Source organism: Chroicocephalus ridibundus, chromosome 7 (genome assembly GCF_963924245.1).
Source record: "Chroicocephalus ridibundus chromosome 7, bChrRid1.1, whole genome shotgun sequence".
In the NCBI taxonomy this organism is placed as follows: Eukaryota; Metazoa; Chordata; class Aves; order Charadriiformes; family Laridae; genus Chroicocephalus; species Chroicocephalus ridibundus.
Genome location: NC_086290.1, coordinates 26,943,595 through 26,969,196, shown reverse-complemented (window position 1 = coordinate 26,969,196; position 25,602 = coordinate 26,943,595). Strand labels below are relative to the sequence as shown.

Genomic DNA, 25,602 nt, shown 5'->3' with positions numbered 1-25,602 from the left:
CATTTTACGAAGGACAATCTCTAAGTTCATTTGCGAGGATAGTTACATTATAATGTGCTTCTCTTTCCCCCCGCCCCCGAAGTTTTCCCCCCTTCTTTTTCTTAAAGTATTGAATGTACTCAAAACGTTATGGCCCGTGTAACAGCCCCACATAAATACCATTTTGTTAGTAAAAACATGAAAAAGTCACATTGCTTGGATGTTCGACAGTTCCAATAAGTTAAGACCAAATGATAATATTCAATAATAGTTACCCTGCATTACGATGAGAACAAAAATAAATTACACGTGCTAGGTTTTATATATACTCATCATAGTAATACATATTCACTTGCAGCGCTAAAAGAAGGACGAAGAGTCACATTCTATCAGAAAAACAAAACAAAACAAAACAAAACAAAACTGGAAAATGCCGGGTTTTGCCAGAGTCTCTCCTGCCTTTAGCAAGTGGCGGTGCTGTGCCCATTCCTCACTGGTGCCCCCCCCCGGGGTTAGGGTTTAAGAGAAGGTCAGATTAGCGGTCAGTTCCCGGATTCGGTTCTCCCTGCTCATCTTCTTGAGCTTCATTCTGCGGTTTTGAAACCAAATCTTGACCTGCCTGTCAGTGAGGTTTACGCTCTTACTGATCTCTAGACGGCGCTCTCGAGTGAGATACATATTGAATAAGAACTCTTTCTCTAATTCCAGTGTTTGGTGTTTAGTATAAGGACACCTCTTCTTTCTGCCACTCTTTGCAGTTAGCCAATTGCTTGTTGGAGTATCAGACTTGATTTCCTCTATCAAAATCAAAGAAGAAGAAGAAGAAAAAAAAAAATCAAAAATACCTCAGGCTGTTAGAGTGTACCCTTGGCCATGACCCCTCCTCTGAGTGTCTGGCAGATATGGTGGATGTGGGCATTAAAACACAGCTGGGGCGAGGTGTGGGCACAGAGAGGGGACCTTCTGCCAGGCTGGGGTCGCCCGTCCCCGCCACACGGCACCCTGCCTTGCGGCTGCCCCGCTCGCCTGCCCCGGCCAGAAATGGGCTTGCAAGTTTTCAGCTGGCGTTTAGCTTTTCAACAATATTTAACCTGCCATCAGCCCCATGGCCACTTTTTAACGAGTCTAGCCTCGCCATGGCCGTCTCGGGCTCCCACGACACTTGCTACGAAAATATCCCAATTACAAAATACCCTCGCACGGTATTTTGAAGCAGCATCCCCCCAGCCATCAGCTGAATTACACAAGCACACCTAGGAGCAGACATAGACGTTTTTCCAGCCAAAAAGATATACAAGAAATTAACACCCTCTGCCTCGATTTTTTTTTTCTTTTTTTTTTTTCCAATTTTCCTTTTAGATTTCCCCCCCACGCCACCAGAAAGAAATCTGCCCCACATCAACCTAGACCTGGGCTGTTAAATATAATTCAGATAAAGAGAATCTCCATGCACACGTAGGGTAAAAAAATCGACCTAGAGGTTGCAAAGTACATTTTGATAGGAGAAAATTTCCCGTTTTGGGATTCTTCGACACACGTCGTTTGAAAGGAAGGCTTTAGTGCACTTTTAAACGGAAAATAAAACCAGATTACCGCCACCTTTAGCTTTCAAACGCATTTCAAAATACTGTTGCACTTTTGGAGACCAACCCAAGGTTATCTAAAGCACCACATTGAAATATTCCACCTTTGGACCAGGCAGACAGCGGGCTGCTGCTTTCATTGTGCATTTGTTTCCAACTTTACCCAGACTGGTAGCACCTATTCCTCACCTATTTTAATAGGATCGTAATTAACTTTAAATGCAATCAAACCGCAGTAAGGCTCAGTGAAAAAAAAAATAATAATAGCAATAATTAAAAAAAATGATCAGCGAAATATTACGAGAGAAAAGTTGAGCTGGTCGTATTTTACAACCTCCAGACCTGCTTTTTTAGAGATATGGGTCTGCTTTTGGCTGCTGCAGCGCATTAAGGAGCACACGGCTATATTCCCCGCATCAGAGAGGCGGTCTGCATGCACGGGAGAGGCAGATCTCTACAGAAAATCTTTGGACCCTTTTGTGTAGCATTGTTTTGCCTGCCAAAATCTTCAGAGACACAGCACCTGCAGCCCGATACTCCTTAGCATTAAATGTGATGGCTGTGATGCTCGTTAGTATATTCGAGCGTGCTTTATGGTGCTGGCGTGTTGGAGTTACACCACGGCACGGCTTAAACTCGGTAATACAGACCTTTACTCTCCTTCTCCTGGACTTCTGGGCTGGACACGGAGCCTTCGGGCAGGCAGCTCCGCTCGTCTTGCAACGTGGACTTGGGCTCGGGACTTTCCACTTGAGAGACTTTAGCGGTGCTGTCTTGGTTGTTCGGGTTTTCATTCATTTTCTTTTCCAGCTGAAGTTGAGCAGATATCTGCGGTTTGGAGCTGCCGCGAGGGTTTAACTGTAACATTACAGTTGAACTCGTTTCAGGGCTATTATTGTACTCTTGGGTTTTCCCAGTGGCGTAGGTCTGGCTCAGTCTAAAATATCCTGGGACGGGAACCTCGGGGTTCTCAATGGGGCATGATTCAGACACCAGCCTCTGGTAGGAAGGGACGTCTGCAGAAATGAGTTTGGATCTCTTATCGGAATACATGCAGCAATTGCTTTCTTCTTTAATATTTGTAGTGAAGGAACAAGTGGGGACCTGCTGTGTAACAGGTTGCTCTATTCGACAAGATCTGTTCGGGTCTGTCCAAGTGTCTACTTGAGGTATATAAGGATGTACATTCATACCCATATTTTGGTGATTAACTTCTCTTTTAGCCAGAGACGGAAGGAGTCCACAGGTTTGCATCCCATACGTCCCAATGTCTGTGCTAGGTGGCATATACATGCTGGCGCTGTTGGAGTAGAAACTGTCACTCCTGCACGCACTGATGAGAGAATCTACTAAAAAAGTATTAGCGGCAGGAGAGCTGTTGGGAAAGGACATTTTGGGGCGGAATTTGAGGAAGAGAGATTGTGTCCTTTGTAGGCTGACATCTCTAGGAAAACATTCCCGTGTAATTGCGGATGCCTCCGCGCGACCACATGACAGCCGGGCCAATGGCAGGGCCCGCCGCCCCGCGCCCCGCCGCCCCGCCGCTGACGCGCCCCGCCGCGCCGCCCCGCCGCGCCCCGCCGCGGTCAACAGCGCCCCCTAGGCCGCCGCCGCGGCACCGCACCGCCCCGCCGCGCCCGCGCTGCGGCAGCCCCCCCCCCTCCCGGACCCCTCCGTCCCCAGCCTTCCCACCACCCCCCCCGCCTTCACCCCTCCGCGGGCGCGGAACCTACCCCAACCCACCCCCCCCATCGGAAAAACCGCGCCTGCCCGCCATGGCTGCGCTACTGCCCCCCCCGCGCTTCTGACAAGTGCGGGGACAAAAGGTTGCGGGATTTATTAAGGCATATTAAGGAGAATCAGGGGCGATCAATAAAAGCCTCATCTACATTCTTGGGCTACTTGGTAATTTTCTTGCTTCTGAAGCTTTTTCGAGAGTTATACCCTCTGTTGCCGCGCACGGGAAGATATTTTATTAACAAATCAATCGAGACTTTGTAAAGGATAAGATTAATAGTTAAGATTTAGCATAATGGCGTTCGCGTTATGAATTATTGAAAATTATACTATTGATTTTTTCCCTCGCTGCTAACCGAGAAGGTCAATTTTTGTTTTAACACAAATCGTCAAATATTAAAAGCTAGACTTTTGTCATAACTCGAGTTTTATAGGGAGGCTACATTCCTAAAATTATTTTACAATGCTCTCTCCCGACCGCCTGGGAAAAAAAAAAAAAAAAAAAAAAAAGTGGGGGTTTCACTTGCCCTGGAAACTGAAAGCATCATAAAGATAATTTCTTCTTCTGTAATATTGCTCATTAAAAACATACAGAAACTCGTATCCTCGCTGCAACTCTTCGAGCAACTTTTTCTTTCCTTTTTTTTTTTAAGATGAAGAAGAAAGATAAGTGCATCTGTATCATATATATATGTATGTATTAAAAAAAAAATACCGAAGGCAACAGTAACTGTCTACATGGCAAATCCAATTTTTCCGTCCCAACATTTTAAATGTGTTTTACTGTTCCCCCCCCCATTTTGTACATATTTACACCCGAAGCTATTACATTTTAAGTAGTGATGGTACAAACTGTTTATTAGTCCTTTCCTTTTCTTTCTTTTCTTTCCTTTCCTTTTCTTCCTTTTCTTTCTTACTTTTTATTTTCTTTCTTTTTATCTTTTTTTTTTTTTTTAGAGTGTTCTCAGATATTTCTTATCTGGGACGCATGCTGTCAAGGACTCTCATCCAGACAAAGTGAACTTGTTGATAATTTTTGTTTCGGATTCATCCGCCTGTTTATTTTGGGCCTTTCTACCATCATAACACCCTCTCGGATCCCCGGGAGCAGGCAGCACGTGAAAGGATTTTAAAAAATTTAAATGCGTCTTTCGCACAGCTGAAAACATGCGTTTTCCACCGGCGTGGATTTGAATTTTCCCCCGTTTCCTGGCATTTGGATGTTTTGCACTTTACCGCACACTTTACACTGCTGGAAACAATAACCCTATTTAAAATTTCGCTGTGGCAATGAGACAGACCTTTTAAAACCTTATCGCAGCTGTTCAAATACAACATCATTGTCAGGTTAAGAGCCGGTCTCTTTTACAGCCGCAGCCTCCAGCTTCTGGGTTGCCGGAGAGTTTAAATATTACCTTAGTAATATTCGCTCGCTTTCGAGATCTTTTCGCAGCATCCCCCTGCGCCTGGCGCGGCCCCCCCGCCTTGCCCTCCCCGGGCACGCTCCGCCGCCACCGGGGGCTGAGCAGAGGACCGGGCTTTTGGGCGAGATGGCTATTTAAGATCATGATCAGAGCCATTGCTAAGATTTGCCTGCGCCGGGAGAGAGAGAGAGAGGGAGAAGCTGCGGCGGAGCCCACGACGCTCCCTCCGAGCCCGGCGTTTCCCCCCCTTGGCTTTCTAGCAATTTCCTCTTCTTCAACAACAGCCCGGACAACCCACAGAGTTTAAAGAAACAAAATACTATTTTCCTTGACGCAGTTTAAGGCTCGACTGTTAAATCTAATCAGGAATTTTATGCCCATCAAATGGCTCTTTCATAATCTTTATTTACACTTTAAGAAAAGGGTGTCCCAGAAATATCCCGGCTGAAGTATCAGCCCAGAGGTTTGCAGCGGGTTTCGCCCAACAGTAAAGTTAAAACAATAAGCAAATGCTGAGCCGCTTTCCACGCCAGGCTGGCTGGTGCTAGGGAAGCTCACTCCCTGGCTCCTGATTAGACATGAGGGCTCTTTGATTTTTTTAATTGAAAATATGAATTTCTTGCATGTCACTACACGGAAACTCAGATGATGGCTGTGAGGATAATGATTTAAATATCGTATTCAGCACTGGCAAACAGCTCCGTAAGACCCTTCGCTCACGATAAATCATGAAGGTTTTTAAAAACGGGCAGCAATTTTTTATTGAAAATGAACAGTAGGAAAGTTTAAGTTTGATGTAAATAGAAGTTGAATAAACATGCGAGAGCCACTGGGGAACTGGGGACTTAGGCTCTGGGCATTTAATGTCACTCTTGTTTTAAATCATATTAAAATGGAATCAAGTAATTAACATTAATAAATAAATCAATATTGTGCAATAAATGAGATATACAATCTACATTAATATAAAGGTTTTGCTCTCAGAGCCCCATATTTTTCCGAACAAGGGAGGAAAAAAAAAAAGAAAACCTCAACCAATGGGTCCATGCAGATGTAAATTACTGTTTGTAATAAAGCATAGGTGGACATTACAGTTTTCTCCTCTAGCAAATGTCAGGGCTAAAAACTTGAGGTTACCAGACGTGGCAGCCGGGCTTAATTTTCACTGCCTTATCTTCCTAAACCTTATTACTGGTAATATGATTTTTTTTTTTTTTGTCTCGGCTGTGCTGAGGATTCTCATAGTTGCAATTTGCTGTGTTTGTGTCTCGTTATGGGAGGGGGATGGGAGAGAGGTACGAAAGAGGCTAGATATTTTGCAGATGCCTTCAGTAACAAAGGTACTGCGAGAAATATCTTATTTTTAAAACAGGCGGGAACCCAGGAAGCTTTTAGTAAATTTCCTTTCATTTACTCGATTTCAGCATTTTATTTAGGGTCTCTTTAAACGCGCGGATTGTATATTTTATGCCACGCTGTTATATTGCAGGGATATTGAAGAATAGTTTTTGTTTAAGGAAAAAAAAATTGGCTACGATATTGTGTCCTTTCTTCTTTTAATAATGCAACTGTCACGTTGCCCAGATTTCTATGTGCCATATTTTCATAGAAAGAGTCGGCGTCTGGGCTGAGGGCTCAGATTCCCTGGAATTTTTGACCGAGGGCGGGAGAGGGGAGAAGGAGGGGGGGAAACATACTGATGACATTATGCCTTTTCCTAAATATGAAAGCTTATAAAATAAACAAAATAGCACGCTGGCCATTTCTCCAAAGGCGTTATTTCTGAGCGTGGGGATCGCACAGTAGCACTGACTTCGCCCGAAGCCTCAGCCCTTCCCCTATTGTATTTCTCTATTTCTCTGGACACAGAAGTGCGTAACTGATATGATGAGTTTTTTTTTAGCGTGTAGTTTGGTCGCCGATTCTGCCCTTAGCCTCGGTATTTGGGCTGCACATTTATCTTTCGGCCGATTCCTGCCGCATTTGCAGCTTAATCAGAAAATAAGCAAACGCCCTTTTTGTTCCCCTTAAAGGACAAGCCCAAAGACGTTTGGAAATAGCTCACAGCTTTTTCTGTCTAAAGGAATGAAACAGAGAGAGGGGTAAAAAACAAAAAAAATTTTGAAAAAAGTGTAAAAGATGTAGACTCTCACAGAATCATCACTTTTACACGATGATTCAAAAAAGAAGAAAGCGGCGTTTCCATATCCCAGTAAACATTTTTTTTTTTTTTAATTAACAGCACATCCTGCCTCCCATCACTCGTTCATGTTCGCTGAGATCGGCCTCACTGTTATTGCGAGGGGTTAAAGCACCTCGTATGGAGACTAATGGGGTTGGGGTTGGTGTGGGCTCTCACAAGGAGCACTCCCACGCCAAGAAAAACAAACAAACACAAAAACTTCGCTAAACGTTTCCCTCTCGAAACGGGTATCTCCACCGAGAGACCAGGGGCTTTTCCTTCGGGCTCCGGCTGCGCCTGCGAGGGCTACCTTTGGCGTCAGGGATCCCGAGGATTTCAGATGGTACAATGCCATTTTATTACCGACGGAAAGGCTATTTCTAGGAAACTGTTAACAATGAACTTCTAAAAAAAAAAACCCAAAAACAAAACACCAAAAGAAATCCCAACCACCCAGCAGACAAAGTGCCAACAAATGCTTTCACGAGAGACGGGGCTTTAAAAAAATGCGGAGTATGGCTGAGCCAACGAGAAATAGATTTCGATGAATTCTGCAAATAAGCAGAAAGCAGCGAAGCCCTTTCTGTCTTCAGATTCTGACCAAAACTGCGCACTGGAGGGAAAAAAAATAAAACAGAAAACCAGAAAAACGGAACATGCTCGCTCACTGGAGAGCGTCCAGGAAATTCATAAGCTTCCCTTTAATTTTCTAATCTTTAGTTTCATTTTAATAGATCTCCATAGTACTTTTAAGGAAAGGGATTTAATTCAGCAATGCCTTGGCAAGGTGGTGTTCGGATATTAAAAATATCTTCTTTTCGCTTTAGTCTCTCTGTCTCTCTTTAAAAAAATAAGCACTCTCAGGATCTAACGTTAATCTCGCCTTTAAATAAGGTATGTTTTTTAAATTATGATTTCTGTACCTAGAGGTTTATTTAAGAAAAGCCTCAAATAAGAATCGAAGATAAACTGTGGAAACGCATGGTTTTTATATTACTTTTGTTCATCCGCGTTAAGGCTGTCTTAAAGAACTAAATAGATTTTCGTTCTAGGGAACGAATTCTGAATATCACTGGGTTTTTTTCTTTCTTTCTTAAAATTATGGGATTTTTTTAAAGCTCGGATGCATTATAAAAGATTACGACCCAAAAAGAAAAAAAAAATTCTTTTAAAGTGGCATATTTCTCCAGCACGTCACGGTTATGGGTTATTTGTTTAATAAATCTTTTTGATGCTTTATTTTCTCATTTGGAAGGCCCTGAAATCTTATCGTTACTTATATATTAGATATTTTATTAGCAGTGGAATTATTATTAGGGGGGAGAAGCCGGTTGAGCACCAGGAGTGCTGTGGGCATTGCAGCGCATGGGCGCGCCCTCCTGTGGCCGATGGTCGCCCAGCACCGGGGAATTTCTTCCCCTCCCGGGCTCTTTCTCCTCAGCTCAATTCTCTCTCCCGTCATGGGTTTTTTTCCCTTTCTTTTTCAAATAGAAACTTAAAACTGCTATCACTGAGCATTTATGCAAGATTAATGCCAGGGTGTTTCGGTTTCCGCGGCCGCCTTTTGCGGTGTCTTAGCATTTTAAAGGCGTAATAGTCCGCTAAAACAGGCTGCTAAAAGCGCTGCAGGAAACAGAAAAATCAAACGACTCGTTCTCGCCCTGTGGATTAAGGCTGGGGAGAGGCAAGAGAATTTTGCTATAAGGTCAGGCGAAATGCTCCGAGAAATTCCCCGCGACTTTTGCGCATTGCTAATTAATGGGCTTTGTGGGCAAACGCACAGCCGCAGAAAAGCTGCCAGGGAAATATCCTCCTTCTCCCTAAATTACGAAGCATTTCCTACAGCCCCCGCATTATTATTATTGTTTTTAAGCGAAAAAAAAAGAAACTAATTTTTATAGAGCTAAAACCAAAAATAATAAAAAAGGCGATTTGAGGCGAATTCCCGGAGCGCGGAAGAGAAAGGGGAGGGAAGCAGGGAGCCCGCCGTGCTTCGGATGGCGGGGACCGGAGCGGGGGACGCTCCCCGCACGCCGCGGAGGGCTCACCTCGACCCAGCTGGGATTTTTCTCTGCGTTATGATGCATTTGCTAATATGGCCAGCTATGCGGTAATAAGCGTGTGTGTGGTTGTGCGTGTGTGAGAGAGAGAGAGAGAGAGGGAGGGAGGGAGACAGAGAGAGAGAGTGGGTGGTGGTTGAAAATAACAGAGGAACCTTAAGGCGCCTAATTATTCAGAAAGGTTAAAGGTGATGACCTTGACATTTTGGAAGTTCAAAGGCAGACACTTATGTTTTTCTTGCTAAAGAGTTTAAAAATTATTTTTTTTTGGTCATGCCTCCCTCCGCTTCCAATTCTCGATTTTTTGAATTATCGGCTTTTCCTGACTTATTTGGGCACTTTTGCCTTCCCTGCGCGCGAGCGTAGCGAGAGCCGCTTCGTCCTATTCAAAAAAGGCAAATTCTTTTCTCACTCCTCGCCTTTATTGCACATTGCGGAAATCTCTTTTTCACCCACCAGAAGGTGTATAATATAACCCAATTAAGCTGTTTAGAACCTCGGGTTTTATGGTGTTGTCTAGACAGTTCAAGGTTTTGTAAACAGCCCAGCCAGGTCACGCAAGATAAAGCGCGGCGAGGCGCGGAGCGGACCTCCGCCGGTGCCGGCCCCCGCGCAGGGCCCGCCGCGGCCGGGGCACCGGGCTGCGCACCCCGCTCCCGGCCCAGCTCCGCGCTCCGCTCGCCCTGCCCAAGGATGATTTTTCAGAGCTCCATCCCTCTGCCTCCAAAGGTTTTTTTTTTTCCTTTTTTTTTTTATATTTTTTCCCCCGCTAGTGCCAATTGTTTATAGCTCCCTCTTGTCTGGCTCGCTCCGAGCCCTCCGTCTTTCTGCCTTACCCTTCACTAACAAGTAAACAGTCATTGGCGTTGGGAATTCTGGGCTTACTGGAAGCCTGACGAGTTAAAAAAAAAGGGGGAAAAAAAGCCTTTTTCGTTGCTTACAGCAATTGTAGTACCATCAGAAGTGATGGGCTGCAGACAGCCATGTTGGCTCTGCCTCACAGCGAACAGGGAAGGTTACACATACCTACAAAGGCAGAGTTAGACATCTAAACTATTATTTATTTAAAATGCATTTAAAATAACCCGACTAGGCTTCCTCCCGTTATTATTTAGCTGAACTTGGCTCTAGCCCGGGAAACGCTAGGATCCTTCGGAGATGGAAATCCATACAGTGCACGGAAGTTATAACCTTAACTTTACTAGAAACCATTTATTCACATGAAAAAGACAGTGGCCCATGCTTTTGGATGACAATAGAAACATATATATATATATTTTATATATAGCGAACGTACATTTACCATCTCTTAAATAAACCGCATTCACTTAAAGGGAGGAAAGTGTTATCCTAGCTCAAAAGCAACAACACAGCCCCCCCCGAACTCAATGAATTGTAAGCAAAAACTACCAGACACACTGCAGGTCCATTGCTGGTACTGTGGGAGAGGAATAAAAAGCACCTTTGGCGAGAAACACTTGAGAGTGGACAGTTGGATTTACCCTAGTTTTCCCTTATCAGGAATCTGCTCCGCCAAGCCCCGAAATCTCCAGTGGCCATTCAGTGTATGGAGTTGCACATGAAAATGAAACTTTGAGTTCCGCAGGGTGGATGTGTCACGTAAACCAATTTATTTTTGCATTCAGATGGCAGGTCAGAGGGACCGAGATTTGTTTTTCTTCTTTCTTCCTTTTCTCTTTCACTTTTTAATTTTTTTTAATTTTTTTTTCCTTTCTTTTTTTTTTTTTTTCCTCAAAACAAGGGATTCCCAGTGAAATATTGGAGTCGATCTCTGTTCAGTTTCTTTTCTTTCATCCTTCGATTCTGGAACCAGATTTTAACTTGCCGGTCGGTGAGGTTGAGCATTCTGGACAGCTGCAGTCTTTTCTCTTTGTTTATGTACACGTTGAAGAAAAACTCCCGTTCCAGTTCTCTTATCTGATATTTGGTATAGGGACACCTCTTTTTCCTTGATCGCTGGGGAATTGCTGAAATTCAAGAGAGAAGAAACTGATTTATGCTGCTGCTACGAACACGCTCAGCTAGGAAGAGATCAGAGACTTTGTCAACATCCCATTGCCTGGAAAGCAGCCCTCTAGCAGTTCAAAAAAATATTCCTGGGGCTTTTACTTTCTGGGCGACTTAGCAAAAAAGCGAATATTTCCCAACTTCTCCTTAAAAGAGAGCACTTCGAGCAATACAGAGAGATATTTAAATGGGCTGGAAAAATTCCAAGTTTCTCAAACTCCTCTCACCCACCCACCCACCCACCCCCCCCGCCCCAAACAAACTAAGATCTTAAGCTCTAAATCGAAGGCAGCTCTGAGCACTACCTGTGAAATCTCCCCATCTTCCCCCCCCAAATCAACAATTTAATAACAATTAATATCCTCTTCCAAGAATACCTTAAGCCCACCTAAATTGGTTTCCTATCGTAAACACGCTTTACAACGGTAAAGGAAATCTTATAGGATATATAAAATCCTTTGGATGCTTATAAAATTGCACATAAAATGCGGCTTGACAAAGTGTTGGCCTTGTACTCTTGCCCCCAATTTACTACTGATACCTACCTGAACTGTTGCTCTTCTCTGCAACAGCCTCACCAGAAGGGGAATCGGCGCTGTTTGCTGGTGTCACTTTCTTCTCTTGGCTGGAAGGTGTTTTACTGCAAGTGCTGTTCTGGGCTTTCAAGTCGCCCTTCTCCGCGTCCCCCTCGCCCTCGGAGTGCTGCTGGTACGGGGGTCCGGGGGCTGTCTCGTAAAACTGGTCGAAGCCTTGCGGCAGGATGCCGTTCCTCCCCACCGAGCTGTAGAAGTTGGAGGCGGCGGGAGACGGTCCGTGGTGGCCGCAGACAGGGTCCGTTTTGAATAACATTTCCGTCCTCCTGTTCGCAGGCTGCAGAAAGTCTCTGTGCATCACCTCTTCAGCTGAGTAATAAGGAGCATAACTGCCCCTATACTGCCATTTGCTGCGCTCTAATCCGTATTCCCTGAATGCTACTTCGCGCACAGGTTGGACATGAGGTAAATTAGAAGAATAAGGAAAAGTCATTTGACAAGACGAGGATTGCGACAAAAAAGAGGGTTTCGTCGAGAAATCTGAGGGTGAGACGTAATAAGCGCACCCTGGCAGATACATATTGGATGTGCCGTGACTGCAATCGTCAAACTCAGTCATGTCTTCCTTTTTGCGATTGCAAGCAACCAGGAGGCTTCAATGCATTGAACAAGATCCATCTATTGCACAAGAGGGTTTGGACAGGATCAACTAAGAAAAAATCCCCACCGTGTGCTGACGTGCAATTCATCTTGATTGATTCTAGTGGTAATTATGTCACGTGACGCGATGTAGAAATGTCCTTATATCTATATCAGCCCCTCGGAAAGGCTCCTAAGATCTCTCCAAAGAGCCCTCCCAGCACGGAGAGCCGAGCGCAGCGTTTGTACAAATATAGACGGTTTTTCCCCCCCGCACACCCCCTCATCTTTCCACCGGGCGATGAGATACACGTAGGTGGTGCGGTAATCACCTGGGGCCGCGCCGCCCGGGCAGGCGCCTGCCCACCGCCGGAGCCGGGCGCGGAGCCCCGCGGAGGGCAGCCCCCCGCCCGCATCGCATCGCACCGCATCGCCGCCCCAGCCCGGGCTCCCGCGGGCGACGAGGTGCGGGGGTGGGGGGCGGGTGGTGGGTTACACAGCCACCCCCGGGGAAGGTAGCCCTCCCAGCCGGGCACCCGCCGCTGGGAAACGTGATCGCTCCTCGTTAGAGGGAGCGATGTTGGCTGGCCGCCGCGCAGGCAGGGGATGAGCGGGGGTGATGGTTCACTCAGGAAAGCGAAGTCCCATTCACGCGTACCGGTGGATCTGCCCGCCCGGCTCCAGCAATCCACAGTTGGCATCCAAACCCGTCACGCAATTTCAAAGCCCGAGTCCCGATCACCTCGCTTTTCCCTCGCTTATAAGCCCAAACACTGCGCGCTTGTCTCAGGGCGCCAGAGACAAACTGAACTGAGAAACAAGCAAACAGAACATCTCTCAGTAGCCGGTTTTATGAAAGGGAGACACTTTCGGGCTCTTCTGGAAAGCAAAGGGCTAGGGCAGGAATAGAAGTCCACCAAGCACGGTTTCCTTGGGAAGCAGAGCAGCACACAAAGTGACCTCTGTTCCCGTGTCTCCAACTCCCACCAAAATGTTCATTTTCATTGGAAGGGAACAGCAGGGTTGGGAGCGGGAGACACGCACAACACCCGCCAGCCCCGCGGCCGCCCTGCCTTCGAGGGCTCATTTTTTGCCAATTTTCTTTTTCTCCCTGAAATATGATTTTACATAGACGAGCACAAACCAGGTCACAAAGGCTGAAAAGAGAATAAACAATACGCGCCAGCAACAGCCCTATGCTCGACCAATTCCTCATTCCAGAAGCGTTTGCCAGCTCTCTATGGGAATGCCTTTTTCCGTCACTGTACAACATAGCCAGAGTAGCCTCGCCACATGCCGCTCTCCAAATAAACCCGAAATCTGGGCGAGCTCTCCACGCCGAGCAGGGTCGCCCCCTGGCCACCCAGACAACCCCCGGGCGCTCCGGCCAGGCGGCAGGCCCCGCATCGCCTCCAAAAAGGCAACCTCCAAATCCCACAGCACGCAGAGAGCCCGGCAGGTAGGGAACCGGCCCCAAAGACCCGCGGGCAAGTGGGGGGAAGGCCCGGGGGGCTCCCGGCTCTGCGAGGCGGCGGTGCCCGCGGAAGACTCAGCCAGGCGCCTCCTGCGCGCCCCCGGCTCCGCGCTGCGGAGCGGCTCCGGGGGCGGGAGCCCCCCAGCCCGGGCTGCGCCCCGCACCCTGCCCCCCGCCCCGCCGCCACCGGCACGGCCCCTCCTGCCTCCCCCGGCCCCCCAGAGCAGGCGAGGGCTGCCCAAGGGGCTTCCGCACCGCACCGCAGCTTGCCCTTTCTAGAAATCAAAAGACCAAAGCCAGGCAGATAAGATGAAACTCATTCCTTTTTTTTTTTTCTCCTCTTTCTTTCCTTTTTTCTTTTCTTTGTACAGTATGGTATTTTTTGCCTTGGTGCCTTGCTCGCGAACCACCTCAAACGCCACACATTGCTCTCAGTAGATAGACTCCCGCAAGGTATCACCAGAAATCAAGGCACAAAACCACGATTCCCTCCCTTTATCGGTAACTTTCGACCCTTCTCGATTCTGCTGCAACACATGAACAACCTCCTAAAAATGATGCCTGCGCAGTTAAAATGGCTCCTGTGTCACTTACCACCCTGAGCTTGCAGCAGAGCAGGGCAGGGATCCGTTTGGATTGTGCCCCCAGGTTTCTGATCGCCTATCTCATCAGGAGAGATGGCTCTGGGAACCTATGGAGCTTCATTTTCTTTACCGTTCAGACAACTAATTACACCTTAGCCAGAATCCTTCACCTTTCTTTCGATGCAGCAAGCCTAGCATCAATTAAATTTTGGCGCAGGAGCCAACCGGTTTCAACTAATTCAAGTTCAAAGACATGGCGACGATTTGTTAATACGAAAACAGCCCTTTTAGGAAACAGTCCCTTAAAAAGCGATCTAATTTGGGAAATGTGAGACCAACATCGCAGCAGAGACCTCGCTGGAATAAGGCAGAGCTGGGGGTCCCCGCCTGCCAGAGCATTTTCACCCTGGGGTCCGTTCCCAGCCCAGCTCGGAGCATTACCTATCCCCCCACTCCTTTTTTTTTTTTTCTTTTTTCTTTTTCTTTTTTTTTTTTTATCTCCTTACGCAGATTAAATAGCATCGAAACATAAATGCACATCATGTACACAGTCAGGCGAATACTTTACCGTTAGGCGTCTTGAAACATCTGCAACCGTTGCCTGGAATTACCAAGTATTCGGGTCCAAGTGACATTTCCAAAAGCCCTCCGTGGAAATTAAGGCGACTTGCATAACATTCAGGCTTAAAAATATACCCGGTCCGGCTGGAGAAGATGCGGTATTTTTGTGCCACCCAAGATAAGACACTAACTTGACCTTAACTTTGTTATGGCGCCCCTAGTATCTGGAGAACGTGAACAGACACTGTCTGGCAGCTCTCGTAAAAACCGACTGGAGAAGAGATTCTGAGTCATTTCATTTATTGCCACTACAGTTCTGCAAGAAAGCTTTTCCTCCCTGCCAAACTTTAATTATTTATGCTCTTTTAGGAAGCACAAAGGCATCCAGAGCCATTCCCAACAAGCCGAGTTGCGTTTGCAGCCTTATCAAACGAGGAGGAATGGAGAGCCCCCCCTCGGAAGGGCTTTATCACGTTTAGGCTGCGGTCGGAATGCAAAGATAAGATGTTTATGTTGGCGTAAATAAAGGGATGGATGGTCGCCTGCATGCTGGGGGGGGACGCGGGCGTGGGCGCAGCAAGCGGGTGCCCGCTGCTCCCCCCCCACAAAACCTCCTCGCACCCCTCCATGCACCCACAAAGCCGGGGCAGGGGGGCGAAATACAGCTGGAAGAAGACCCGAAATAATCCAGCCGGAGGGCGTGGGGGTACATCCACCTCACCCGGGTGCATCTCCCGCACGCCCACCCGGCGTGCCGCACACGCGTGTGCGCACATGTGCCCATAGGGCGGCTCAGGCGGGTGTGGGCAGGCAGGGGCGCGCAAGGCAGATCCGCGCAAGGCAGATCCGCGCAAAACAGATTTGCGCACGCAGGGGCGCGCCCCGTCCCCGCAGCTCTGCCACACGCGTGTGTGCCTCCCCACAAGCCCGCAACGGCTGTCGTCGCCCGCTGCTTGAGAGGAAGAGCTGAAACCCGGAGCATGGGCACGCGTGAAATCCCGCACCATTTTCTCCCGCCTGTGTGTCTAAAGCGCCGTGCGCGCCCGCAAATCTGTGCGCCTGTGTCTGCGCACACAGGGTTACACACAACAGGCGCTGCCGAAATCAGCGCATCTATCTATGTACGGGCACATACGCACATACCTATCGCACGTACTTTGGCATCATATCTCAATTTAGATCCTACCTCCTCTGTTTGTTTTTTTTCTCCTTTCGTGGGCGATTTGGACTAGAAGCTTTACCACAAGCCATCGTCGTGCATCAGACACGTTTAATAAATAATCCTTTGCCTTGCACATCTTTTCACCCGAGGTTCCTCTTCGGATTTCACATCACCCGTGTAATAAAGGGACTGGTTGTAATGGGGCGGGTTAGGACAGGGAAGGACGGCATAAAGGGTCCATTTCTCATGGACTGTAGCCGGCTGAATAGTATTCCAGGAGGGAATAAGAAAAGGGGCTTTATCTAGTTTTTGCTTTTCTCCTGGCTTGCATCATTGGTGTTGCTTCTAGTTTTTTTAATTAGGGAAATGCTACTGAATTAAGCGACTTTTATTGTCCGCAATGCGCCAGCTCCCAGCAGAGGGGCTGAATGCCTGGAAGATTTGGAGGGACCCAGGGGTGGTGCCTCTGGCTGTAGGTGGCTAGGTGTGCATCTCCCCCCCTCTCTCCCTCCCTCCCTCCCTCCCTCCCTCGGGGAGCTCTCGCCCGGCGCTGCTTCACCCCCGCTGTTCCACTGGCAGAGTCACCCCGCCATGAGCGAGGTAGGTTTTTTGTCTGCTTTGGGCAATGCGGTGAGAGTGGCCATTCTGGACGGCGAGAAATGCGCCCCCAACTTGGGCTGTTTTTCCTTCTCCCTCCCGAAACACCACCCGAGCGTTACCTTTGGGGGCTCTCTGGAAAGCTTTCGGGAAGATGGCTGTATTTCTGCCCTCCTAGAAATCCGGCTTTTACCTCCAAAATCATCTGGACCACAGTGCCCTTGCGAGCAGTACTTGCAAGCAAAGGAGTGGGGTAGGAGCACAGTTCAAATATGCCTCTTTATGAAATAATGAGTTTATTGCCTTCAGGAAGGCAATAGCCCCATGTAAATAGGCAGCTGCTTTGTGCCGTTCCTTGTGGTTGTTTAGCCTTGTTGCATACGCCCCGACCAACCATATCTGAGCCTACTTTATATACCAGAAAATAACGCAGGCTCCGCCAGCGTAATTATTATTACTGTTGGGAGAGGCAACCGAAGGCTTTGCGTGTGGAAACGCCTCTTCATTAGAAACAGATTTAGGTGGCAATTGCAGCCAAAAGGCGTTTTAATCCGGACCTAAAATTCCGTGAGAATTTTATTTATTTTTTTATGTTCTGAAGTATCAGACCAAGGCAATATCTCGCATTTCCCCTGGCTCTGCAGCTCCGGCCAGCCCCGGGTGCTCTGGTGCTGCAGAGGCCGGCTGGAGGCTCCCGGCAGAGAAAGCCTGTCAGCAAGATGCGGGGAAAATCGATTTCATTCTCCTCCTAAAACAATAATCAAACGGCTTGGGCAAGGCTCCCAGCCCCTCTGCTTGGGTTATCCTCTGAGGTTTGTATCTGGGCAAAAAACCGAAAGCGTCCCCCCCTTTCCCTCATAAAACCTCTGCGGAAACGGCCATGGGGACGGGTCTCAACAAAATAATCAAACCCACCAAGGCCTGCGGGCTTTTCCCTCTCCTGTGCCTACAGCACCTCGGGGTGAGGGGAGGGTGGTCCCGGCTCCCCCCAGTTCGGGCCCCTGCCCCGGCCCCGGCCCCAGCCCGCCGCGGCCTCGGCACCGCCCGCTTTCCTCCGCCTGTTTGTTTGGGGCTGCGCTTGGACAAGGCCAAAGTCAGCGGCGCTGGAAGGGCAGGGCCCGGGCCGGCCACCTGGGGCGTCACCGGCGGCGGCGGCGCCGCCCGCACCGGCTCTGCCGCCGCGGGACCCCGCGCTCCCCCGGGGCCCGGCTGGCGGGCGGCGGGGGAAGGGGAAGAGGATGGAGGGGCGCTTCTTCCCGGGAGGGGAACCTCTCTCCGGTGCCCAGGGAACAGCCCCGGGGGCGGCGGCATCCCCCCGCTCTTTCCCGGCGGGCGGGCAGGCAGGCAGGGCTCCCCCACCGCCCGCGCCCCTGCCGTCGGGGCGGGCAGCCGCAAGCGGAGCGGCCGCCGCCGCCGCGGAGCCAGCGCGCAGGTTACGCGCGGGCCTTGCGCGGGTGTCACGTGCCCTCTCCGCCGGGCTGCGGCCGGATCTGCAGATCCGAGCGGGGGGTGGGAAGAAAGGAAAAAAAAAAAAAAAGGGAAAGAAAAAGAAGAAAGAAAAAAAAAAGGTTTATTTGTTAACCACTTTCCCCCATCGCTGCTCGAGCAGGTTACTCCAAACCACAAAACAAGCCGGCGCCGCAGGCTCGCCCCGGCGTGCAGGGCAGCAGATGAAGGGAGCAGCCGGGACTCACAGAGCTGACGTCTTTACTAGGCGTTTTTTCCTTTATTTTGCTGCAAAATGGTGTTTACATACAGATAAAAGAAATCGATTTTAGTTTAGCACCGCTCGTTCTCCGGGGAAAGAGGGGGTAAGAAGCAGGAGAAAATCTATATAAAAGGAGTAAGAAAGGTAAAAAAAGCTGATAATACAGGTTTCCGTGCTGGTCCGGCTTGTCTTCTTCGTTTTGGGTAGGAACTCAGCGCTTGCCAATTTACGCAGGGATCCTACGCGTTTCGAGAACTTGGTTTAAATGGTAAACACACAGGGTCCCCGCGTTGCACTCGCGAATACGCTCTACTCTAGGGGTGAACACTCCGGGCACAAGTTCATGCAGGAACGGGCGGACTCTGCTCTAGTACATAGAAAGCGCCTGCTCTCGCATTACTACTCTTTTCTTTTTCATCCGCCGGTTCTGAAACCAAATTTTAACTTGCTGATCGCTTAAATTCAGTCTGTTTGATAGTTCTTTCCTCTTCTGTCGGTTAATAAACTCATTGAGGAGAAACTCGTTTTCCAATTCAGCAATTTGTTGTTTTGTGTAAGGTTTCCGTTTCTTTCTTGATCTCCCCTGGGTGGGGCACCAAGGCAAACCTACAACAAACACGTCGATAATTTAGTGGATCAGGTCTGGGTATTAAAAGAGAATATACAAAAAACCCGCAAGATAAGAGGGCTAAACTAGGTCGGCAAATCGGGCAAAGCACATCTGACACCACAATTTCTATCTACCTCCGACTCGGATTAAGCGATTATCGCTCCGAACGGTTTACAGGGGGGTTACAAAGCAATTACAGGCAACTCTTAGAAAGCAAGTATCGCTAGGTCGCCTCTAACTAAAGCGAGATATTTAAGGCATACCATCCTGCACTGAAGGTCTGAGGCATGACTGGACTGCTGCGGGCTGAACTGTCAGGTTCAAGTTGACGGAATTCTTGATGTCCTCCTTTAAGCTGGAAGTGCAGGAATTCACTTCAAAAAGAGCAGCCGAGCCATGCAAACTTCTCTGCAGGCTCGAGTGGTCATACTTTACGGGCTTTATGTTGGCTGCGTGAGTAACAGTTGGGTCATTTGCAAAAGGTTGCCTCTGCCTGCATCTCTCCTCTTGTTTGGAGCTCGCATCGTGGGCGTAATATTTATTGTTGTCTTCCAGGCACTCTTTGTTGCCGTTGGAGCTGATGTTGATTGGAACGGAGCCGGGGAGGTAAGGCTGCGCCGCGCCGCTGAACGCGTGGCTCTGCGGCTGGGCTGCGCACGAACTTGAGCAAGTCCAGGGGATCGAGCTCCGGGGGTAGGAAATGGTGGGCAGAGCCGCCAATTGACTGCCATTCGCCCGCAAATTAGGAAAATAAAAGGAATCTGGAGATTGCAAGTTCAGGAGAGAACCAACGTAGCCAGATCTGTAGAGACTGCGATCACACATTTCCAACAAAGGACTTCAGCTGTTCTTACAGCAGTATTTAGTTACAACAGGGAATAAGCGGAAAGCCTGAAACGATTGGACGAAACTTTGCAGACAGGTTCTTCAAAGCCGGTAATTTCAGCACCGCCTCCAGCCACTGAGCCACAGAGTCCCCCCTCTTTTTTTTTTTTTTTGCTTCTTCCCTTTTTTCCCCCCCTTTTAAAAAGTCTTATGATAACACTTGAAATATGAAAATACCGAGCTCGCAAGGGGGAGGGGAAAACATGGTCTCCGCTTCTATAAAAGTGGCCAGGGCTGGCTGGCAAAGCCGCGGCGCTAGCGGAAAGATGAGGGGAAAACAAACATCTGCGGAGTTGCCGAGGGGACAGGGCAGCCCCGGGCGCAGCCCCCGGCACGGCGGTGCCCCCCGTCTGGCAGCACCCCCAGGGCCAGCAGCTTCCGGGGCGACAACTATACCCACGATAAGAGTGTTCACCGCAGGCTGGGAATAACCTACCACAGCCCCTTTCCACTACGGGGAAGGAGATGTGGCTGTTTAGGGCACACGAATATATTTCTGCCCCTGTACAGACGAGTACACCTTGTGAGTGCCCAGAACACGTATTTTGGCCGTTTTATATATGCGTTTGTTTTAATTGCGAGCAACATGATATGCATCTGCATATGTTTGCAATTAAAATCTTAATTGATCGGATATTACCAGGATCGTCATTCTGGTACACTAATGTGTATTCTCTCAGGTCCCCACGTCTGCCCTTTTTACCCCTTTTACCTTTCATCCTCACTCCGAAGCGAAGGCAAGTTTTTAAACAACGCTTCTAAAACTCGGGTTTTATTTTGTCTGTAAAATACAATCAAACAAACATCATCAAACCGAGAATAACAGCAGCAACAACAAAGAATCACTTGAGCAAGCCGCCGAGATAGGAAACAAACAATTAAATAAATAAATAAACCCGAACGACTGCAAGAAAGAAAATGCCCGGGTCTGCTGTGCAGCAGAGAGTGCAGCGGTGGGCAGAGGAGAGTGAGCCTCAGCTGGGTACCCCGCCGCTGTCTCCCAAATTGGGTATGAGGATTTTTTTCTCCCCTGACAAGAAAATTATCCCTTACTGTGTTATTTTGGTGGCTTATACGTATTTTTACATTTTTGAGAAATCAAACGAGAGCTCCGTTATCCCGTTATCGCTCCCATTTCCCCCGTAGCACCGGAGTAAGCACGAATGAACTCATAACTGAGAGCATCCTCACGGGAGGTTGCTCGTGTCCTTCTCCAAACCGTACGGGTCGGGACAAGCGTACTTCCCACGGAGGCGAGCCGAGGCCCCCTGTGCTGCACCCAAAGACACCATATTCCCTATAAGAAAACCCACAACGGACCAAGGGGCTGGAGGTGCGGGGAGGAGCACCCCGCTAGAGCCCAGCCGAGCCCCGCCGCGGCCGCGGGCACTGGGCTCCCAGAGCGCTGCCTCCCCCGCCGCCCCACGGGGGACTTTGGAGGCCCGTCCGTCACCGGACCGGGCGTTTCTGTCCTCGGCCTCTTCTCCAAGAGGATCTGCATTGGTCTGAGCCAGCCCAGCTTCAAGAAGTGCCTTAATGCCCGGGCTTGGCCACTTTTCATTACCTCTGTTCAAAACTCGAACCTAGTTAACAGGTAGGGTTAATTTTCCCCGTTATTGTCCTGTTAATCATAGTTTTAATCTTGGTTTTATTTCTACGCCGAGATCAGAGACGCTGCCCCTCTTGACATTTTCCTAATCAAATTCATCTTTCTGCTTAATGGGAAATTGGGGTAAATTCTGCAGTAATTTCATTGCCCTGGAAGAAATCTTTAACTGATTGCTCTCTCCTAGACCACACAGGACCACACAAGCACCGCTGGAGGATATTACTGACCACTGCCTTTAATTTTTATTGTTTGAGTTATGTCTACCAATTGAATCTCCCTCTTATTAGCTTACTTGTTTTCTGATTTTTTTTTTCTCCCCAAGAGGATGGGTAATAGTTTCTTTTCATAATCGCCTTTTTCAGCTGACTCTGATTTTCGGTTCTCGGAAGACAGAAGGAACATTTTGTGTTCAAAGACTATATTTTTTGCCCGCAATAAACACAAGGAATGGATGTGAGTTCCCAGTTACCGGAAAGAAAGGTGACACTTCAAACTAACTTTTATGGGGTTAGAGAAAACAGAGCTTTCAATTAATGCTCAACTCATCTGTAATTGCTAATTAATACCGCGAAAAAAAATATGAAAAGCTAAATCTGGTGTAGCTGGAGACACTCACAGCTGCGGAAAGCGATGTTTATGTTTAAATCTGTAGGGAAAAGAACTGACAGAAACATCTTGTTCCCGGGGCGGTGGGCCCTTACCGCGGTGCGGAGAGCCTTGGACGGACTTGCGCTGGTTTTTCCAGCCACAGCCGGCTTCTGGTTTGGGGGGCGGCGTTTTAATGCCGCGGGTGTCCCCCTGCCTGTGTCTGTACAGGAAATGTCACCGCTGAGGAACAGAGCGACCCGGAGGGCTGCTTTCACACGCTCCTTTCCGCTCTTTTTTTTTTTTTTTTTCTTTTCCTAAAAAGGCAACCGGATCGGCCTGAACATCAGAGCTGACCACACGCTATAATTTCACTGGCATATTCTTACAGTTTACAGATGAAAGTTGCTCTGCGTGTGACCGAGTAGTCTCCCTCGCTCGTTTATCACTGGGAAACGCGGCTCCTGAAGCGAGGGGAAGGCTTCCCCTGCCTATGCCGGGGGTTGTCCAGGAGATGGCAGGATTGCCTCAGACATGGCTGGGAATTCGCGCTGCCTGACAGGAGCCAAGCTCCATGGTAGCCGCGGGGCAGGCGAGCCGCCGGCCTGCAATGCATCATTGTGCCACCGCGCATTTGCAATTCACTTTGTCGAGGTACATATTAATTATCTGTAATAACGCGGGCTATATTTCAGGCGAATCGTTATGCCTTTTTCTTTAAACACGGATGGCTGCGACCGGCCGCGGCTGTGAGTCGGGCGGCGACGGCCCGGATCCGCGCCCGCGGGAGGGAAGCGCGGAGCGCCGGGGCCCGGCCGCGCCCGTGCGCGCTGCGGAGAGCCCAGGCTGTGGGCACGGGGATTTTGAATAACCCCCGTCAATGCCCCAGTTCCAGGCTCTGGAAACCCTTTTAATCTGCACTGGTAATTGGACGGGATGATGCGCCCCGGCCCGCGGCCGCGGCCTCGCCTTCTCCTGGCTGTAGCTGCTGGTTTCTTAATGTTTCTGCACGTTGTTACGAAATTAAAAGGCAACTCCTCTCCATCTGGTACCCATTTGCCAGCCAGTTCGGGTTTCCTCCTGCCCTGGGAAAGGGCGTTTTGGCCGTGGCAAAGCTGCGTCTTCTGAGAGCCTGGAGACCGGCGAAGCCAAAGGTTAAACCTGGAAAGGAGGGAAGGGAACAGCCCGCGACGGCTCCGCGACCGGGAAAGACAACAGCTCTGGCGGTGCCCGGCCTTCCCTCCGCGGGGGGACTCGTTGGGAGGAAAAATTTCTCCAGAATTAATAGGACCGAAGTATGTGTGGATGGGAGCGGGGGGGAGGTGCCAAGGGGCGGGGGGAGAAAAGAAGAATTTTAAACATTCCAAGAAAACAAGGCTGCATCAGCAGAGAGGGCTGTTCCAGGTACCTAAATGATATGTCCCACAAGTCTCCTCTTTTCCCAGAACCGAACAGAAATGCACTTTGCGATAAAATCTGAAATGCTCCGACGTGGGCTCTTTTCATCCGTTGAGGGGAAAATTAAACGCCTCAAAAGCCATGAACGTGCAAGCGGAAGAGAAAGGGGAAGGAAGAGGGCGGAGGAGGCGGAAGATAACCCCCCGCTGGAGCCAGCCGGTTGCGGAGCGAAAGGAGCGGGGGACGCCCCGGGGCCCGTCGCCCCCGCCGCCGCGGAGCCCCGGCAAGTGCCGGGCCGGCTCGGAGCAGGGGAGGGGGGAACAAAGGAGCGCTGGGGCCACCCTCGGCCGCCGGGTGCCGGGCAGGCAAAGCCGGGATCCGGGGCGAGAGAGGAAAGACAAACTCTCCCCTGCCTCCCACCCGGGGAATTTCTCGCCAGCAACGTTTCTTTCTCCCCAAACCCCCTTGCCCAGCAGCAAAGTGCTCTCCGATACGCCTTTCCCTCCTTTAACGCGCCTCGCATCGTATCTACCTCTCCTTTCCCAAAAACCGCGTCCTTTATAAGTGGCCCTGGGAAGATCCCAGGCAAACCCGGAGCCGGCGAAAAGCCCTGCTGCAAAAAAAAAAAAAAAAAAGAAGGCGAATTTCTTCCTCTCTTTTTATATATATCGAAAAGAAATCGTTTTATTAAAGACGGTTCAGGAACAGTTTGGCAACATCGTTAACAGCTTAGAAGTTCAGCCCGTATTTCCAACACAAAGTAAAAGCAGACTTTGAGACAACAAGAAGAAAAAGATATGGTTTATGGACAAATAGTCTTACCGTATGTCTTACCCACATACACTGGTAATCAAAGTGTTTAGAGCAATAGTATATTATAATAAATAATACTAGTTCGGAACACACACATTTTAATAATTAGACGAGGCACATTAACAGAGAGGATACCGCTTCTCTCTCCTAGTAGTTGACTAGCGTGTCTGATCACCCTGTGTATATCATAACATGCACACTAGGTTTAAAATAATAAAAAAATCGACAAAATCCTAGCCTTTCGGCCTGTATAAATTATGGCATCCTTTGAAATTCCTTATTTATTGCTTCTGTCATTAACACCCGTTTATTTTTGTAAATTAAAAGTTAGCGGTGAACTTCACTTCTCCGACCAGGATTTGGTTTTGGTTTTTCCTTTTTTTTTTTTTTTTTAGCGCCGTGGCGGGAGGAAGGAGCAGAGTCTTGTGCTTGTCCGGACACACAGGTTAGAGCGGGCATTTTACACAAGCTCTACGCAGGTTTATACACACCTCTGCGGTGGCAGCCTGTCCCCTGGCCGCAGGACGAGCCAGCCGGCCCATCAGTCCCCCCGAAAGAGCGTCCTCCCGCCGTGCCCCGACCCGCGGTTCCTCCGCGGAGCGCCCAGCCGCGCAGCGCCCGCCCGGGCCCAAGCACCCCTTGCCGGGAACCGCCGGCTCCTTTCTTTTTTCAATCGGGGAATATAAAATCCTTCCACTGAAAACAAAACCGCAGGAAAAAAAAAAAACAAAACAAACAAAAAAAAGCCCAAAACAACCCCCCAGAAAAAAACAACCCAAAAAACCAAACCTGCGGAAGCGGGGAGCGAGGTGGGAAGTGCCTGGGACCGTGCTTTGCGCCCCGCAGCAGCTCGGAGAGATTCTCCCTCCCTCGAAAAAGCAATTAAAAATCCAGCTGCAGACGTTACCCCTCCACACAACTCGCAATTCTCTCCGGGTCCCCGTGGGGTCGGCGGGATTTGGCAGCAGCCACGGGTCCGGACTCCGGCTTTCTTGCATTTTCCGATTGATTATTTTTTTTTTTTTCACTCGGCGTGTTTGGAAGTTTACGATACCAAATCAAAACTGACACTTTTTGGCACTGGTTGTTGTTCAGAGAAAAAAAAAATTACACAAAACCCCCCAAAGAGTTAAGTATTTAAGAAAGTTATAACTGTAACCGTTCAACATATTTAAATTCGTTTATACTGGCCTAGAGGGAAGAACAGAAAATATAATTAATATTAATATTATTATTATTTTCAAAAGGAAGAAACAGAACTATAATTCAAGATTTGTCAGCACTTCCTTCCACTGAGAGAAAAACGCTGACTTTCATGGAAAACAATTCCCGAAATTTCGCCACCGCTGGAAGGAGAAAAAAAAATTAAATATATTTTCAAGTCTTTCCAAAAGTCTTTAGCTGGTCGTAAATTGAGTTTATAATATCCATCACTGTCCGCAACTAATAGA

At 48.8% G+C, this 25,602-nt stretch overlaps 3 protein-coding genes across 3 annotated transcripts; all 3 read right to left on the bottom strand.

The window, feature by feature from the left end:
* Positions 1–124: 124 nt before the first annotated feature.
* On the bottom strand, positions 125–9,038 carry HOXD10 (homeobox D10). The gene is made up of 3 exons (XM_063341307.1): positions 8,954–9,038; positions 2,213–3,006; positions 125–776 (listed from the first exon to the last, which is right to left on the bottom strand). Exons 2-3 carry the CDS (start codon positions 2,952–2,954, stop codon positions 499–501), a joined length of 1,020 nt encoding a protein of 339 aa, XP_063197377.1. The 5' UTR covers positions 2,955–3,006; positions 8,954–9,038; the 3' UTR covers positions 125–498.
* Positions 9,039–10,717: 1,679 nt separating this feature from the next.
* On the bottom strand, positions 10,718–12,145 carry HOXD11 (homeobox D11). Its single transcript, XM_063341308.1, has 2 exons — positions 11,539–12,145; positions 10,718–10,953 (listed from the first exon to the last, which is right to left on the bottom strand). The coding sequence occupies exons 1-2, from the start codon at positions 12,143–12,145 to the stop codon at positions 10,718–10,720; spliced, it is 843 nt and encodes a 280-aa protein (XP_063197378.1).
* Positions 12,146–18,618: 6,473 nt separating this feature from the next.
* On the bottom strand, positions 18,619–19,686 carry HOXD12 (homeobox D12). The gene is made up of 2 exons (XM_063342549.1): positions 19,125–19,686; positions 18,619–18,857 (listed from the first exon to the last, which is right to left on the bottom strand). The coding sequence occupies exons 1-2, from the start codon at positions 19,684–19,686 to the stop codon at positions 18,619–18,621; spliced, it is 801 nt and encodes a 266-aa protein (XP_063198619.1).
* Between the last annotated feature and the right edge of the window lie 5,916 nt (positions 19,687–25,602).

Excerpts from the sequence above, each read along its gene's own strand:
- HOXD10 (XM_063341307.1), bottom strand. The coding sequence starts at position 2,954 with ATGTCCTTTCCCAACAGCTCTCCTGCCGCTAATACTTTTTTAGTAGAT. Across the intron at positions 777-2,212 it reads CCAGGAGAAGGAGAGTAAAG|AGGAAATCAAGTCTGATACT; the intron begins GTCTGTATTACC and ends TGATTTTGATAG.
- HOXD11 (XM_063341308.1), bottom strand. The coding sequence starts at position 12,145 with ATGACTGAGTTTGACGATTGCAGTCACGGCACATCCAATATGTATCTG. Across the intron at positions 10,954-11,538 it reads AGAGAAGAGCAACAGTTCAG|CAATTCCCCAGCGATCAAGG; the intron begins GTAGGTATCAGT and ends CTTGAATTTCAG.
- HOXD12 (XM_063342549.1), bottom strand. The coding sequence starts at position 19,686 with ATGTGTGATCGCAGTCTCTACAGATCTGGCTACGTTGGTTCTCTCCTG. Across the intron at positions 18,858-19,124 it reads CAGACCTTCAGTGCAGGATG|GTTTGCCTTGGTGCCCCACC; the intron begins GTATGCCTTAAA and ends TGTTTGTTGTAG.